This window comes from Pogoniulus pusillus, chromosome 16 (assembly GCF_015220805.1).
Source record: "Pogoniulus pusillus isolate bPogPus1 chromosome 16, bPogPus1.pri, whole genome shotgun sequence".
NCBI lineage: Eukaryota > Metazoa > Chordata > Aves > Piciformes > Lybiidae > Pogoniulus > Pogoniulus pusillus.
Genome location: NC_087279.1, coordinates 1,651,846 through 1,668,310, shown reverse-complemented (window position 1 = coordinate 1,668,310; position 16,465 = coordinate 1,651,846). Strand labels below are relative to the sequence as shown.

The window sequence follows — 16,465 nt, the reverse complement described above, 5'->3', positions numbered from 1 at the left end:
TATTGATCTGCTGTACTATGTCAGGGCTGTGCTCCATAGTAAGCATAATTCCCTGCTGCTCAGCTCTCCTGGTGGTAGAGCATTGAGAAGTGAGTTGGGTGCTATGATGGAGAGGGTGGGAAGGGTTTCAGTTATTTTTGTTCTTGGGCAGTGTTCTCTGGCAGGGCTGCCTTGCAGGGAAGGAGCAGTCTGGGAGAGCTGTGCTGGTGCCTGCTGCTTGAAACCTCAAGCAAAAACCCTTCAGGCCTTTTGAACTCAGTGATCAAAAAGCCTGGCCAGGGAGGCTCTCCAAGCAGCCACTGCATGGCCTTGGGAATGATGTCTTCTGAAAATCCTTCCTTGGGGGCTGACAAGTGTGTACCTGAGCTGCAAAGATCTGATTGGGAATAATGACTGGCTGAGTAACAGCAGAAACCTCATGGCCTTATGGTTACCGAGTCATAGAGTCAAAACAGGGGGGAAGAGACCTCCAAGCTCATCCAGCCCTATCCAACCAACCAGACCATGGCACTAAGTGCCCCAGCCAGGCTTGGCTGCAACACCTCCAGCACAGCCACTCCACCACCTCCCTGGGCAGCCCATTCCAATGCCAATCACTCTCTCTGCCAACAATTTCCTCCTAACACCCAGCCTGAACCTGCCCTGGCACAGTTTGAGACTGTCCCCCCTTGTTCTGTTGCTGGGTGCCTGGCAGCAGAGTCCAACCCCACCTGGCTACAGCCTCCCTGCAGGTAGTTGTAGCCAGCAATGAGCTCTGCTCTGAGCCTCCTCTTTTCCAGGGGAGGTGGTGGAGTCCCCATCCCTGGAGGTGTTCAAGAAGAGACTGAACGGGGCACTTAGTGCCATGGTCTGTTGATTGGATAGAGCTGGGTGCTAGGTTGGACTGGATGAGCTTGGAGGTCTCTTCCACCCTGGTTGATTCTATAATGCTGTGATTCTATTTCAATGCCAGGTGTCTCTCAATCCAGAATCTGGGGCTTTGTAGAAGGTGTAGGTAGGTTTGGAACACTCTGGGAGCTGCCAAGACCAAGTGACTGTCTCCTCAGGCTGACTTTTAGGCAATCTTTTTAAAGAGAGGGTTGAAGTGTTCCTGATTTCTCAGGGATTCAGCTTCCTGGTATGTGGTTTAAAGTAGGTGACTTTGAAAGACCTTAATGGTTATGTTGTTACCTGCAAAGTGCTGTGGCAGTCAGGTGTGCTTGGTGGATCTTCACCATATGCTGTCTTTGGCATTGCAGCTGTAAGCAGGTGGCTGCCTCAGTGTTCACTCTCTCAAGGTTTTGATGTGCCCAAAAATAATTGACATGAATCATGGCAACATTTTACCTGCCAGCTTTCACCAGCCCCACTCCAGCACAGCAGAGGACCTCAAAACCATGCTCTGAGATAGGCTGGGTTCTGACAGAGCCTGGCAGAGAAATGTATTGTGGTTTAGGTGGTACAAATAATGCCTTAGGCAGCCCACCCTCCTTCCTTCCCTCTTCCCTTCACAGGTTAAGTTATTGAGGTGTTGGAGCATGTCCAGAGGAGGGCAACCAAGCTGGTGAGGGGCCCTGAGGGCAGGGCTGGAGAGGAGCAGCTGGAGGTGTTCAGCTTGGAGGAGAGGAGGCTGAGGGCAGAGCTCATTGCTCTCTACAGCTCCCTGAGAGGGCAGAGGAAGATGGGTGTGGGTCTCTTCTCCTGAGTAGCAAGTGATGGAACAAGATGAAATGGCCTCAAGTTGCACCTTAAGAGGTTAGATTGGAGATGAGGAAAAATTTCTGTGCTGCAAGAGTGGTCAGGAGTTGGCACAGGCTACCCAGGGAGGTGGTGGAGTCCCCATCCCTGGAGGTGTGCAAGAAAGGTGTGGCCATGGCACCTCATGGCACCTGGGCACATGATTTATTGGCCATGGTGGCATTGGGTTGACACTGCACTCAGCCTTGAAGGTCTTTTCCAACTGCAACAGTTCTGTGATTCTATGCCTGGACTGAAATGGCTGTGAGCATCTGCTGGGATGGATGCAGCTACCCAAGAGCCAGTCCCACCCCAGAGGGGATGCCAGCGGCTGTTTATTTTCCCAGGCAGGCATCTTGCAGTGCTGTGTTTGCTTTGATACCTGACAGTGCAGCACCAGAAAGCCTTCATCTCTGCAAACAAATGGAGGAAGAAAAGCCACGGGTCCTGTTGCTGTAGCCTCCAGCAGCTTGTGCTGGGAGGTTCTGCCTGCTGAATGCTAACCTCTGTGCTTTGTTCTCCTAGGGGCAGTAAGCCAGAGATGACTGACAAGATGTCGAGCTTCCTTCATATTGGAGATATCTGTTCTCTCTATGCAGAGGGCTCCACCAATGGATTTATTAGCACTTTGGGGTAAGAACTGCTGTTCTCTTCTACTGCAGACAGCCCTGAGCAGGACTAGCAGAACTCAGCTAGCTAACCCCAGCCTGACTCCCAGCAGAGACTGGGTAAAGCAGGGCAGCTTTGTGTACTCATTTGGCCTTGGATTGAAATGGCTTCAAGCTAAGGCAGCCAGCTAGGTGGCAGGAGGATGGAGAGTGCATTGATGACTGTGGTGTGGTTTGGGTGGGGAGGAAGGAGCTTGTCAAGCCAAGATGTTGGGTAGAGGGAATGGAGGCAGGCAGATGGTTTTCATGTTGTTGTTTGTCCCGTGTCCATCTGTCTGTCCCGTCCTGTCCCTCCCTGCCCTTCCCAGTCAGAAACGAGTAGACTCCAGTGCAGTTTGCTGACTGGGAAAAAGACTTGGCTTGGGTGATGTCAGTGGTTAAAAGCAATAAAATAGATACATATATGAGAAGCTGCAGGGCAAATGAGGCTTCCCTTTTGTCCCCTTGCCAAATGGGGCACTACCAGCCCCAGAGCAGTGTTGTCTGCCAGCGTTTAAGGCTCCCCCTACCATGAAAAGTGTCCTTCCCCAGTCCAAGGAGAACCTGGTTTGAGCCTTCAGCTTTGCCCAAGGCCAGCACCCTGGCTGGCTTCTGCCCCTGGTGTGCTTCTCCACAGAGCTCCTTTGCCCTTCCTTCTGCAGAGACATCAGCGTAGGTGCTCTGCAGGGGAGTGCCTCTTCAGCAGTCCAAGGTGCATGCTCCTTCATTAAACCACAAGTAGCCCTTCACCTAGGAGAAGGAAGAGTTGGCAGAGAAAAGCCATGGAGTTGAGCTGCAGCTCTGAGGAGTGACAGGGGATGTTTTATTCTGCTCAACTGCTGCTGAGGAGAAATCTGTTGGATCACCAGAAGCTGCCAGAGGAGCTGTGTACTGACTTGGAAGACCTTGCAGGGGGTTGGGTGAGAAGCTCCAAGAGCACATCTGCCACCTCCTTTCAAAGCAGTGAGAAATTAGAGGGAGGGAAGTGGCATGCATGACACATTACTGTGGTACTTCAGTGCTGAATGAGTAGCAGAGAAGCGACCAGGAAGCTTGCTGATGTGGTGAGTGGGCACGCACACAACATGCTCTTTCTCATTTCCAGTAGCCCTAAGGGCCTCAGGGTGGGTACAGTGACAGCAAATTTTTTGATGGCTACTGTCCAGCTGCATCTGATAAATGGAGCTCCCAAGCAGGGTACAGAGACAGCATCCTGGTAAGTGTCTCGGCAGGAAGCGACGGGCTGGAATCTCATCCGAGTGACTCCAAACTAACTTGTAGGTTTAGTCCTCTAGCTATTAGGATTCTGGAAAATAAGGGGGCAGAGAAGGAAGCAGACACTGAAGATGCACCATGATCTATTATAGGAAAGAGAAGAAAATATGGGATGCTGCCAGAAGGGAAAGAAGGTATGCTAAAAGCAAGGGATGTAGTAAGTAGGGTTGGTGGAATAGTATTTGGCGAACGTATTTGACACATCTCCCAGGGCCTGGTCAAATATTGCCACCTGCACTCTGCAGCACTCAACCAGCTGTGGAACTGGCCAAATACTATCTACTGGCAGAATGACTTCAGCAATACGATCCATTTGGCTACTCTTTTGTTGTTGGTGTTGTGTTTGGTTTTGATTTCCCCCCCTCCCCCTCCCTTCCCAGTACTGAAGTTTGGCAGTGAACGATTCCAGCCCCGGTAGGAAGTTGTGCTGCGATGTCGAGTCCTACCCGGTGCATGATGAACATTCTGCAGTGGCTGTGGCTTTTGATGGCATTGCTCAGCAGAGGTTTTTCACCATGGGTAGTCCTTCTAGACCTCACAGGCCCCGAGCTCAGCTCTTTTCCAGGCTTGATGAGATGTTCTCTCATGGCAGGTCTAAAGGCCCCTTAGGGTTACAAGCATCTCTTTGATCCCATTAGTGCTGCTTTAAGGTAACTGCCTTGTGTAGTGGCCACACATCTTCTCAGCCTAATTTAAGCCAGAAATCCCAATTGCTATGTGAAACATGAAATGCATTCTCAGCTTAATAAGCCTTCATAATCCAATTAGTTTTGTCCCATATTGAGTTTAGTCTTTGTCCTGGAGAAAACAAAAGCAGCAAAGCAAAGATGGGGTGGTTGTTTTTTTTTTTGGGGGGGGTGTAATTGTGCTCTATACCATGTGGAGTTTTGACAGTCTTATGTCATAACAGTGTGTAATGACTTGTTCATGTGCTTAATGGTCAAGAGACAGATCCCACTCTACATTCTAATGCTTTGGAAGGGTGTTCCTAGTTAATATTCCTATGACATGACTGTTGCTTAATCAAGACCTGACTCTTGCTGTCTTCCCAAACTCAGTGCTGTCATCATGGTGATTACCTGTGTACAATATATCCTCTTCTCTGCTCTTAGTTTTAATTCACCCTGTAAATTTCTTTTTCCTTCTCAGTAGTCTGGGAGGTTTCTCTTTCCTTGGAATTGAACCTCAGAACAAGAGGGATATATTGCACTGAGCTGATCTCTGTGTGGGAGGATCAGAGGAACCCATTTGGTTGGATAGTTTGGGTTGTTTTTTGGCCCCGGGTTCACTAGGAGCAGACACAGCAGTCAGCTGAAACGTTAACCCTACCACTCCCATATGCCTACAGAACAGTAGGGAGAAAATCCATGGGGAAAAAGCAATTTACTCTGAATGTTTGCATATGCAAATTCTAGATGCATAGAAGTGTTGAGTCCACTTTAGGCTCTGATCTCTGAATTTCTTTCTGCACTTTATTTTCCATGATTGTTGTCTCCAGATGCTCCCTGCATGCAGCCAGCCTCTGCAAGGAACAACTCTCATATTCTAGGCCTCCATCTTTTCTCCACTTGATTCTGCATGAGAATGGACCTCCCAAATCTTTTCAGACCTTGGAGTTTTACTTTCTACTTTGGTGTAGAAAGCCTCTTTGACAGATTGGCTTTTCAGGGGGCCAAATTGAGTCTGATTTAGGATCGAATCAGAAACAACAGACTTTCACAGTTTGGAAAGAGATGTCTGGTGAAAGTGCAATTCCATCTTGAGCTGTGCCAAGGATAGAGCACTGGTGACAGATTTTCCTAGCTGTTTCCTTTATCCTGTGTGATTTGAATCGATCCTGAGGGGTATATGCCAGCCTGCATCCACAAGAAGCTCTGTCTTGGCATTCCCTGTTGGAATCTCCTGGGTTCACTTGTCCAGTCCTCCTCCTTCCTGGGAGAACAGGAGGAGTTTAGTTCAACCCTTTGACTTACCCTGTGTTTGGTGAACAGGAGGGGCTCTTTCTGCCTTCCTGAAGAGCCACTTTATACTGTGGCAGCTTTTTCTGCCCTTTAATACCTCAGGGGTGGTAGTGTCAGTGTCCATTTTTGCACAGCCATCACTTTTTGCTGTTCTCTACCCTGTGCGTGAATGCATTTGCAAGGTTCCCCAAATCTGTCCAAGAGGCACTACCTGTTCTAAGGCTGTCTGCCACCTAACTAGAATATGGGCTGTTCTGTCTGCACCTCGAGGAGGGGACATAAAGGTGATGCAGTACACAGGAGCAATGACTTATTTATTGTCCCACCTATCCAGGAGCATAGCTCTGGGCAACAGTAAAACTTACAAATGAACCCTAGCTGCATGCTTCTTAGAAAGGTTTGGCATAAGTTGGCACTTGGGGAATGTCCTCTGCTGAAGTGGCCCCTCGGATGCCATGCTGCAAGCGAACCACTGTGGTGTTGCTGAGGAGGGCTGTGAGGGGAGCAGCATCTCACTTGGCTTCTCGTTCCTTTGCAGCCTTGTGGATGATCGGTGTGTGGTACAGCCAGAAGCAGGTGACCTTAACAACCCACCCAAAAAATTCAGAGGTAAGTTCATGAGGCAGCTCATGGGCTAGCTGGTGGCCTTCCTTTGGTGCCATCACCTGCAGCTGGCTTTGGCCTCGGTGCTTTCTCTACAACGCTTTTCTGGCGTCGCCTTCTGCGAAGAGCAGCTCAGGAGGAAGCAGCAGGTGTGGATGTCTGCATGAAGTGAGTGGGGGGCTTAGGAAGAGTGCTTTGTGAGGAGGTGGGGATGGGGATGTCAGCTGAGACCAGCATTCAGATCGATTCAGAGCTTAGCAGACCTCTCCAAGTTAGATTCCTCTCTCCCTGCTATCGTGTGTTTAGCATTCAGTTAGCCAGTACCAATCCTGGAGAAGAGGAAAGAAAGGAGCAGCAAAGGTTTGTACAAAGGCTTTCCTTTGTTTGACTTCATCTGATCTTAACTACCTTTGAATTTGCTTTCATTCTGCTAGGAAACTCAGTGATAAGAAATTGATGCCTACTTCTGTGCACAGCTTGGCTCAGTCTGATATAAGACAAAAAACAACCCAGGAGGAGAAGCACCAACTGGGATTGTTTGGAGGAAAAAAAACCTCCTTGAATCCTTCTTGTTTCACCTCCTGATTGTGTCTTTTATCCAAAGGAGAGTTCAGCCAAATACTCTCTAAACATTTGATCTACCTTTTATTGCTGTTCTCAGATGCAGCACCAACTGTTTGTCTTATTTCTTTGTTGGCTGACTCTCGTTTCCTTGGCTTGGCTTTGCTTTGCTTCTAGCAGGGGCTCAGGATTATCATAATTCTCTCCAGACTTGGCCAGACCTGCAGGGGGTTGCTCTTGAAATGCACCTTCTGCACTGCTGGATTTGTTTGCTGCTCTTTGGGGGTGTTGGGGCTTTTGCCATGCCGTGAAGATGTCTCACACAACAAAGCGCTTCATACAGGTGTTGAGATGTGTTGAGTTCTTGGTGGGTTTTAGAATCACAGAATCAGAGTTGGAAGGGAGCACAAGGAGCAGCCAGTTCCAGCCCCCCTGCCATGCCCAGGGACACCCTACCCTAGAGCAGGCTGCACACAGCCTCAGCCAACCTGGCCTTAAACACCTCCAGCCATGGGGCCTCAACCACCTCCCTGGGCAACCCCTGCCAGCCTCTCACCACTCTCCTGCTCAACAACTTCCTCCTCACCTCCAGCCTCACTCTCCCCACCTCCAGCTTTGCTCCATTCGCCCCACTCCTGCCACTCCCTGACAGCCTCAAAAGTCCCTCCCCAGCTTTTTTTGTAGCCCCCTTCAGATCCTGGAAGGCCACAAGAAGGTCACCTGGGAGCCTCCTCTGCTCCAGCCTGCACAGCCCCAACTCTTTCAGTCTGTGCTCACAGCAGAGCTGCTGCAGCCTCTGAGCATCCTCCTGGCCCTGCTCTGGACACACTCCAGCATCTCCACAGCCCTCTTGTCCCAGGGACTCCAGAACTGGTTGCAGTACCCCAGGTGGGATCTCACCAGAGCAGAGAGATGCCTGTTTACTGGAAAACTCAGTAGCTGGGGATTCAAATCCTGGAGAGGCAACCTGGGTGAGTTGCAGCATTCTGTGTTAGGCTCTCCAGAAGCAGAACAACGGTGCTAGGTGAAGCAGAGCCCTGACTCTAGGCATTTCTTGATGTTAACATCATATGAAAGAATAAAGCCAGATTTAACTCCAACTGCTGGGTGTAGAAGGAGGCAGGGGGGGAGGGGGAGAGAGAGGAGAATGAGAAAAAGGCAATTCTTGCTAGCAGAGCTTAGGAACTGCAAGTACAGGGAGACATTTGTCTGACATAAAGCATTGTGGTGAGACATTGTAAATGTTCTCATGTTACTTATAATTTATACATGGAGAAAGAATGGTGTGAACCTTTTCCAACCTTTCCAGTTCCTTCACTAAAGCTTTCCATGGGGACATTTTTATGCTTAATGGGAGATGGCAACAAGTCATAAAATTTTAGCAGGCATTTCTGTTGTTTATGCACAGGCTTGGGAAGTGTGGCCTCAGATGAAATGCCTTGCACAGTAAATGTCTTCAGGAGGAGCAATAACGAGTTCATCACACCATCTCCAACACAAAGGGAGAGTGCCCCTTTGGCTTGTTAGTAAAGGCAGCCAGAGGCTTGGCTGGGGAGGATTCAGGAGCTGCAGCCACATCTCTGCAATCTTCCCTGGGGTTTTTAGGCCACCTTGGAAAGATCTCTCCCTTGCCAAGGGGACACGAGGCCTTCCCTAAGGTTTACATCTGCGCTACGAAGCAGCTGTGGGAGGGGACTTGTGCAGGGGCTTTGTAGTGCTAGGATGAGGGGCAGTGGCTTGGAGCATTGAGAGGGGAGATGGAGACTGGAGATGAGGAAGAAGTTCTTGGTAGTGAGGGTGGTGAGACACTGGCACAAGTTGCTCAGGGAGGTTGTGGAGCACAGAAGCACCCAATGTGATCTTTGATCACATTGGGTGCTTCTGTGCTCCACAACCTCCCTGGAGGTGTTCAAGGCTAGGTTGGATGAGGCCTTGAGCAAGTTGGGCTGGTGGGGGATGTCCCTACCCATGGCAGGGGGTTGGCACTGGGTGATCTTCAGGATTTAGGATCTTTAAGGCCAGGCTGGATGAGGCTGTGGGCAGCCTGATTTAGGGTAGAGTGCCCATGGCAGGGGGGTTGGAACTAAATGATCCTTTTGGTTCCTTCCAACCCTGACTGATTCTGTGATCCCTTCCAACTCAAACCATTCTGTGAGTGTGGTGAATGTAGTTCAGTAGTCTCAGTGTTTACCTACTTGACTTTTAGCCTCTGCTGCCTCAGGCCGTGTCACAGGCACAGAAGATCAGCAGCACAAAGTACCTTTTGTACAAGAGCAGCCTGGGGTGGGAGCTGATGTGGGAATGTTCTGGTACCCAGGCAAGTTGGAGTGTGGTGCCCATGTATGTGCTCAGTATGGTCCATACTGAGCATCACAGCTGAGAGGAGCACTGCAGTGTGAAGCCTGAGAAGCAACATGGTCTTGGTTTGAATCCACACAGGTGCACACTGCTGGTGCTGGGAGCTGAGGAGTGATGTTTGCAGATCACCTTAGAGCAGGGCCAGAATTCATCACAGGTGAGGGACTGACAGTGCAGTTTTACCCAGGACTGAGAGCCACCTCTGTGCTAGAACCTGTTTGGCACCTATGTGTGAGTCCTCTTTGAAAGGAGCTGTGCCTTGAGGTGTCCAGACACAGGCTGCTCACATCTGAAGTCACCTTCTGGGAGCAACACTCAGCTGTGACTTCGTGGCCTGTCTTGATCTCTTTCTGGCCAGTCTCTTCCAGGGCTGTACTTGCAAGCTGCTCTCTGCAGATCTCTCTTCTGTAGGCAGATGTGAAACAGTTGTCAGTCTGATTTCCATGCTTAATCAAAGCACCAAGAGCTATCTAGATGCAAGATTTGCTGCTTAGCTATGCATGCACTGACTCAAGAATATTCAGTGTGAAGCTAAAGTGATTCTATCCAGTGGTGGAATGAATCCATCCTGCCTTTTTCTTATCCATAGGTGTTTCAGGTTCTATGAAGTCCTGTTGCCTAGGCTACACTTCAGCAGTTGCATCTTGAGGCAGCAGCAAGGCCCTGGTCCTAGAGGGTGCTGGTTTCTCTTTCTCCTCTGCTTCAGCCTCTCTGCCCTGGTCCTAGAGGGTGCTGGTTTCTCTTTCTCCTCTGCTTCAGCTTCTCTGCCCTGGTCCTAGAGGGTGCTGGTTTCTCTTTCTCCTCTGCTTCAGCTTCTCTGCCCTGGTCCTAGAGGGTGCTGGTTTCGCTTTCTCCTCTGCTTCATCCCCTCTGCCCTGGTCCTAGAGGGTGCTGGTTTTATTTCCTCCTCTGCTTCATCCCCTCTGCCCTGGTCCTAGAGGGTGCTGGTTTTATTTCCTCCTCTGCTTCATCCCCTCTGCCCTGGTCCTAGAGGGTGCTGGTTTCTCTTTCTCCTCTGCTTCATCCCCTCTGCCCTGGTCCTAGAGGGTGCTGGTTTTATTTCCTCCTCTGCTTCATCCCCTCTGCCCTGGTCCTAGAGGGTGCTGGTTTCTCTTTCTCCCCTGCTTCATCCCCTTAGCATAGAGCATGGCTGCTGTGCATGGCGATGGTGTGTAGACCTCATCCTTCTTTTCTGGAGAAGGCCTCTCTCCTGCAAAAGGCAGTTGACAGCAGCAGTGGGCCGTGAGGCTGTGCTGTCACCAAGTGCTGATAACCTGCTTGTGGTGTGAAAATCCTCCCTGCTGAGAAAGGAGTTTCTGAAAGCAGGCCCTCGGTAGCTGAACCGGAGGTGGGGTTTGTGTGCTAGGAAGTCACTCCTTGTACATTTTTTGGCTTTGAGCTGTCCTGGGATAAAAAAAAATGAGAGAAGCTCTGTGTGTGTTTGCATGAACTGAGTTGAACAGGATGAGCTGCAGCAGCACAAGTGGAGTAGGAGATGGGAGCGGTAGAACCTTTCAGTCTGCGTGGAGGAGACGATCCAGAGGTGCCCTGAGGACACAAGACCCTGCTCTGTTGATGGAGGTCCTGGAAAAAAATGAGCTGGGAGATGAATCTGGTGGTGGTGGAGTCCTGGAGAGGATGAGTTGCAGCAAGAGGAAGCTGAGTAAGATGACATAGGGTGCAGGTGAGGTTTGGAGTGCTTTGTCAAAGCACAAATAAGATGTTAAACTGAGTAAGTAAATTCAGAGGGTGTATTAGAAGGAAAAGAACCTCAAGTGCTGCAGTTGAGAAGAGCTCTCAAGGGAGGTGTTACTCCAGGACTCAAGCTTCCAGCAGTTTCTTCCAATACTAAATGCTGATGTACCTCAGTCTTTAGAATACAGTTATGGTTTGAAGATGTAAAGCTGAGATGAGAGTGCACAGGAGAGCACAAAGATAATTCGAGGGCTGGAGCACCTCTGCTGTGAGCACAGGCTGAGGGAGCTGGGAAGGTGCAGCCTGGGGAAGGGAAGACTCCAGGGGGACCTTAGAGCTGCTTGCCAATAGCTGAAGGGATCCTGCAGGAAGGCTGCAGAGAGACTTGTGCTGAGGGTGTCTGGAGCCAGGCCAAGGGGGAATGGTTTGAAGCTGAGGCAGAGCAGGGTTGGACTGGAGCTGAGGAGGAAGTTGTTGAGTGTGAGGGTGGTGAGAGCCTGGCACAGGCTGCCCAGGGAGCCTGTGGCTGCCTCCTGCCTGGAAGTGTTCAAGGCCAGGTTGGATGTGGCTTTGAGCAGCTGAGTTTAGCTAGGAGGTGTCCCTGCCCTTAGCAGAGAGGTAGGAGCATGATCTCTGAGGAGGGGGATGAGCTCTGAGGTCCCTTCCAACCTAAGCCATTCTGAGATCCTTTCTGTGTTCCCATCCCCATCAGCAGTAGGTAACACCTGAAGTGAGTGGTTGGAAGTCTCAAACTACCCTGAGGAATGTGAAGACTTAAGAGTGCATTGAGCAGGGTTTGTACCTGAGGACATGAGAGTTGTTTGAGAGTATTTTAGTGAGCTGGTCTGAATATCCTGTGTACAGTTGAGATTCCTGGAAAAAATCCCTCTTGCAGAGAGCCTCCAAAAAAAGAAAGCTTGTGTGTGACAGCTCCTTGGTTATCTGCACTGCTGTGAGCAGAGAAAAACAGAGACCTTTTCTGTTTGACAGAGCTGGAATCACTGCTCCAGCTGCCCTCCTGGAGGATGACTCTGCATCTGCATGGTGCCTGTAAAGGAACACTCCTGTCAGCTGCGCGGCTCTGTGGCAGGGCTGAGCTGCAGCTGCCCCTCCAGCCAGGCTGGGAGCACCCAGTGCTTCGTTAGAAATCACCCATGGGCAGAGAGAGCTGCCCTGCAAAGTCAGCTCAGGCTGCCCAGTCCTGGCCAAGCTGCAGCAGAGCCCAGGGCTGACAGCTCTGTGCTTCAGCTGCTGGCTTCTGAGCGCTCTCGGTGGGTTTGAGCTCCTGCAGAGGTTCTGGGTTGGGTTTGTGTCGGAACGCGGCGCTGCGCCGAGCCAAGTGTGTTTGCTTGGTGCAAGACACTGCTGCTACACCACAACAGTCTGTCTGACAGCCTTCTGGGGAAGTGCCTTGCAGCTCCTCATTTGGGATGCAGCTCTGGCTGCCAGGCATCCAGAGCCTTAGAATAGCTGCACGAAGCAGAAGGGGAGCAAGGGCACTTACTGGGTTAATTTGTCCAGCAGCTACCTCCTTCCAGAGCATTGTTTTAGTAGTTGCTGAGCAACACTCTTTTTTTGGCAAGATGTTGAAGGAATGAACCCATATCTTAGACTTAAAATACCCTCATGGTGAAGCAGACGATGAGTAGTTTGAATTCTGTTTGTTCTTTTGATCCTAATCCATGCTCTGTGCTCTTGGAGTGCTGCCTTCACAGGGACCCTTAGAGTAAAGAAGTTTCCCCTTGTGTTGAGGCAGAACCTCACCTCCTGTGCTGCAGCTTCCATCCACTGCTCCTTGTCCTGTCCCAGGGAGCAGTGAGCAGAGCCTGTCCTCCCCTCCTCACCCCCAGCCCTCAGCTAGTTATAGACATTGATTCAATCCCCTCTCAGTCTTCTCCATACTAAGCAGCCCCAGGGCCCTCAGCCTCTCCTCATCAGGCATACCATAGTTGATTGGACAGGGCTGGGTGCTAGGTTGGACTGGAGGATGTTGGAGTTCTCTTCCAACATTGATTCTGTGATTCTACATCCTGTAGCTCTCCACATGCTCCCTGTGCCTGCTTGTCCAAATCCACCCTGGTGGAAGTGGATCTATCAGTTTGGATTGCTGCTTAAACTTCCCTCTGAGGCAGCCTGAATGGTAGGACAACTTCAGCATGCATGAGAGAAGTTCAAGTGGGTGTTTTGCAGAGGCTTGTTCCTGGGATGATGGTGAGAAGAGGGGTGACTGACCTGTGTGTAGGCTCCTTTTGGAACCTGAGCTTTCTGATACTGGTGAAATCTTTGGGTGTATTCATTATTAAGTCACTTAGATTCCTTGAGGGGATACTTTAATGCCTAAGTGTGGCCCTTTTTGCTCTCTGCTAACCATACATTAGCAGATGAACTAGAAGGATTTGCTTTTTTTGTGCAGGTGGCAGAACTTTGGAGGGTGTTGGTTGCTAAGTTCAGAGCTTAGCATGGTGAGCTTGGGGAGAAATGTATGACTTGCAATGCAGAAGTTGCCTTTTTCTCTTCTGAGGTGCTCAGGACAGACTAAAATGTACCTCCTGAATGCCAAAAGAGAGAAGTGAGGCAGCAATACCTCTGCAACTTCTCTTTTTTCCTCAGCACCTCTTTAACTTCTGTGGTTTGTTCTTCCCCCTCCCCCCCCCCAAAAGGCAAATACCATTAAAAGAAAAACAAATTCTTGGCTACCTCCTTTCAAGAGGGTACTGAGATGGTGGTAAAATCAAAAGCAGCTTTAGGGTTGAGACAATGGAAGTGAAACAGGCTAAAAATACCTTCTGCTGCTGTGCCTCTAATGTCTTTGTTTGAAATGGAAGCATTGGCCCAGTTAGTGTGGGAAGAACCTTTCAATCTTGCTGGCTGAGGATCTTGTTTTAATACCCCCAGCACATGGGGGTTTTATTTTTGCTGCTTTGATGAGGAATCCTTTAGTAGGATTCTAAGTGTGTATATATAGAAGTGTACTAGCAAACTGCCAACTGCTTGTGCACATTTGAATTTGCTGCCCTTTGTAGGGTGAGGAAAATCCTGAGTGCTGAAATGTGAAGCTTGAGCCCACTGCAGCCCACGTCCAAGCAGATGTTCCAGCCAATTGTCACTGTGGCATTTAGGTGTTCAGGAGGAAAAATGAAGAGCCAGGAGTTGCTGGCATATAGACAAATGTGCTTTAGGGAATCACAGAGCATCAGAGGTTGGAAGGGACCTCCCAGAGATGAAGTCCAACCCTCTGCCAGAGCAGGATCACCCAGGGCTAGTCAGAATCACAGCATTAACCAGATGGGAAAAGGCCTCCAAGATGTAGTCCAACCTATCACCTAACCCTTCTAATTGACCCATGGCACTAAGTGCCCCAGCCAGCCTCCTCTTAAAACATCTCCAGGGAAGGGGACTCCACCACCTCCCTGGGCAGCCCATTCCAATGCCAATCACTCTCTGACAACAACTTCCTAACAACATCCAGCCTGAACCTGCCCTGGCACAGCTTGAGGCTGTGTCCCCTTGTTCTGTTGCTGGCTGCCTGGCAGCAGAGCCCAACCCCACCTGGCTACAGCCTCCCTGCAGGCAGCTGCAGGCAGCAATGAGCTCTGCCCTGAGCCTCCTCTGCTGCAGGCTGCACACCCCCAGCTCCCTCAGCCTCTCCTCACAGGGTTGGGCAGGACTGGGTGCTAGGTTGGGCTGGTTGAGCTTGGAGCTCTCTTCCAACCTGGCTAATTCTGTGGTCCCCAACTAGAGCAGGTTGCTCAGAGCCAAGAACAACCTGACCTACAAAGGGTTGCAAGGATGAGGCTTTTCCCTCCTCTGGGCAAGCTGGGTAAGGCTCTCACCGCTGTGTCATTTCTTCCTTCTCTCTAGTCTCAGCCTCCCTTTTTTAGTGTAAACAATCCCCCCTTGTCCTGTTGGACCAGGCCCTCCCTGCTGCAAAGATGGACTAAACAACTGTGGTTTAATGGAGAAGGTTTTATGTGGGTTATTTCTTGTGTCCTAGTGCTGGGGTACCAAGACCACAGTGGGACAGGTGTGCAGGTCACAGGAGGATCCATGTCAGTTGGTGCTCACAATGTCAGTGCTTAACAAGAGGAGGAGCTGGGTCTCCTTGGGATCCAAGGCACAGGCTGGGCAGAGCTGGGTTGTGTTTGCATGCTGAGAGTCCTGTGGCCAAGCAGCTGTCTGCCAGCTTCTGGCTTTCAAGTGCTTTCATCTTGGATGGTTTGCATCTTGATGAAGGCAGAGCAAAGTCCCTCTGAAGCAGAGAGAGGCCATTAATATGCAGAACTGGAACAGGGTATGAAGCCCACAAGCTGTTGGTTAAGGTGCTTCAGGAGATGGAGGAGGGGATTTAATCACCTCCTGGTGGGAAGTTTTTTGTGATCTGTGCCCTTGGTTTGCTCCTGTGAGATGTGTGGGGAGCAGCTGGGTATTGATGAGACATTTCTGTGCAGGACAACAGGGCAGATGTGGTGGTGTAGCAACCACCTCCTAGAAATGAAACAGCTTCCAATGTTCTTCCTTCAACAGCTCTCCCAGCTCCGAGCTTTTTCCCCCTGTGGAAAGTTCAGGGTATTTCAGGTAGGCTGGAGGAAGGGCTTGCCAAAAAGGCAGTGCTTAGCTGTTAAATAGAACAGTCCTGTTAATAAACCTAGCCCCAACCTTGTAGACAAAAGAGCACTGTGGCTTTGTTGCCATAGTTTCAGTGCAAAATCTGACCTTAGCTACAATAACATGGGGTTAGAAAAAACCAGCTAATCAGTCTGCTAAAATTAGTGTGTTCCCTGCTACATAAGCCAGTAGGAACAGGATATTTAATGAAATATTATACTTAGTCACAAGAGCCCAAGGGAGAGAAATGCCTTGATGAATTGTGGGGGTGGGGTGACATTGGTGCAGATCTTCTAACAGAGCAAAGTTATTAACGTTTGTGGCTGCCTTAGTATTTAGGGGTAGCTCCACTGGTGGCTTGTTCTCTGCACTCAGGCTGCTTGGCTTTGTTCCTGCTTACAGAGCTCTCAGTCTGTGTTGTGAGCTGGGAAGGTTGAGATTCAGGTGAGTGTCATCAGTAGCAGGACCTCCCAGAGGACCTTCAGCTGAACTTCAGGAGCTGGTGCTGTGCTTCCTGTGAGTACAGCCTCAGTGCTCTGCAGAGAGTCTTGCTCATGCAGAGAGATGGAAATACTGAAGCAGATGGAACAAGTCATGAGGATGGTGAGGAGAAACTTGTAAGGGAAGCAGCCTCTAAGCTCCTCAGTAGTAGACATGTTCAGCTTTTCACTGCTGGTCTGAAGTGTGGAGGAACAGGGAGATTGAGGCTGGCTGGGAAGGTCTGGTGTGTAAAATGCTGCCAGCAGTGCACAGGCAGCCTTGACTGGAGAGGTGCATTTGTTCTGCTGCCTAGCCCTGAGTGAGATCTGACCCAGCTCTGGTGACCTGGAGGTAGTTGCTTGGCAGTGTGGGAACTGCAGTGACTGCTCAGCTTCTCTGGGCTGGTCCTTTACTGATGGTGCTGGAGAGTTGCTCAGTGCATGAGAAGGAGATTTAGACAAGGAGCATCTGGATGGTGGCTCTCCTGGCTTGGCATCTGCCCTGTGTCACTTGTGATTCCTGGTACATCACACAGGCATGGGATCCATATTCTTGGATCTTCCC

At 50.2% G+C, this 16,465-nt stretch overlaps 1 protein-coding gene across 13 annotated transcripts in view; it reads left to right on the top strand.

Moving 5' to 3' along the window:
• The window catches only part of ITPR1 (inositol 1,4,5-trisphosphate receptor type 1), a 227,895-nt gene that overhangs the window by 19,367 nt on the left and 192,063 nt on the right, over window positions 1-16,465 (top strand). For all 13 annotated transcript variants that reach the window (XM_064156160.1, XM_064156162.1, XM_064156157.1 and 10 more), the window contains exons 2-3: window positions 2,242-2,349; window positions 6,138-6,208. In XM_064156160.1, coding sequence (XP_064012230.1) covers window positions 2,258-2,349; window positions 6,138-6,208 — 163 coding nt within the window. In that variant the 5' untranslated portion in view covers window positions 2,242-2,257. The remainder of the gene's footprint in view (window positions 1-2,241; window positions 2,350-6,137; window positions 6,209-16,465) is intronic.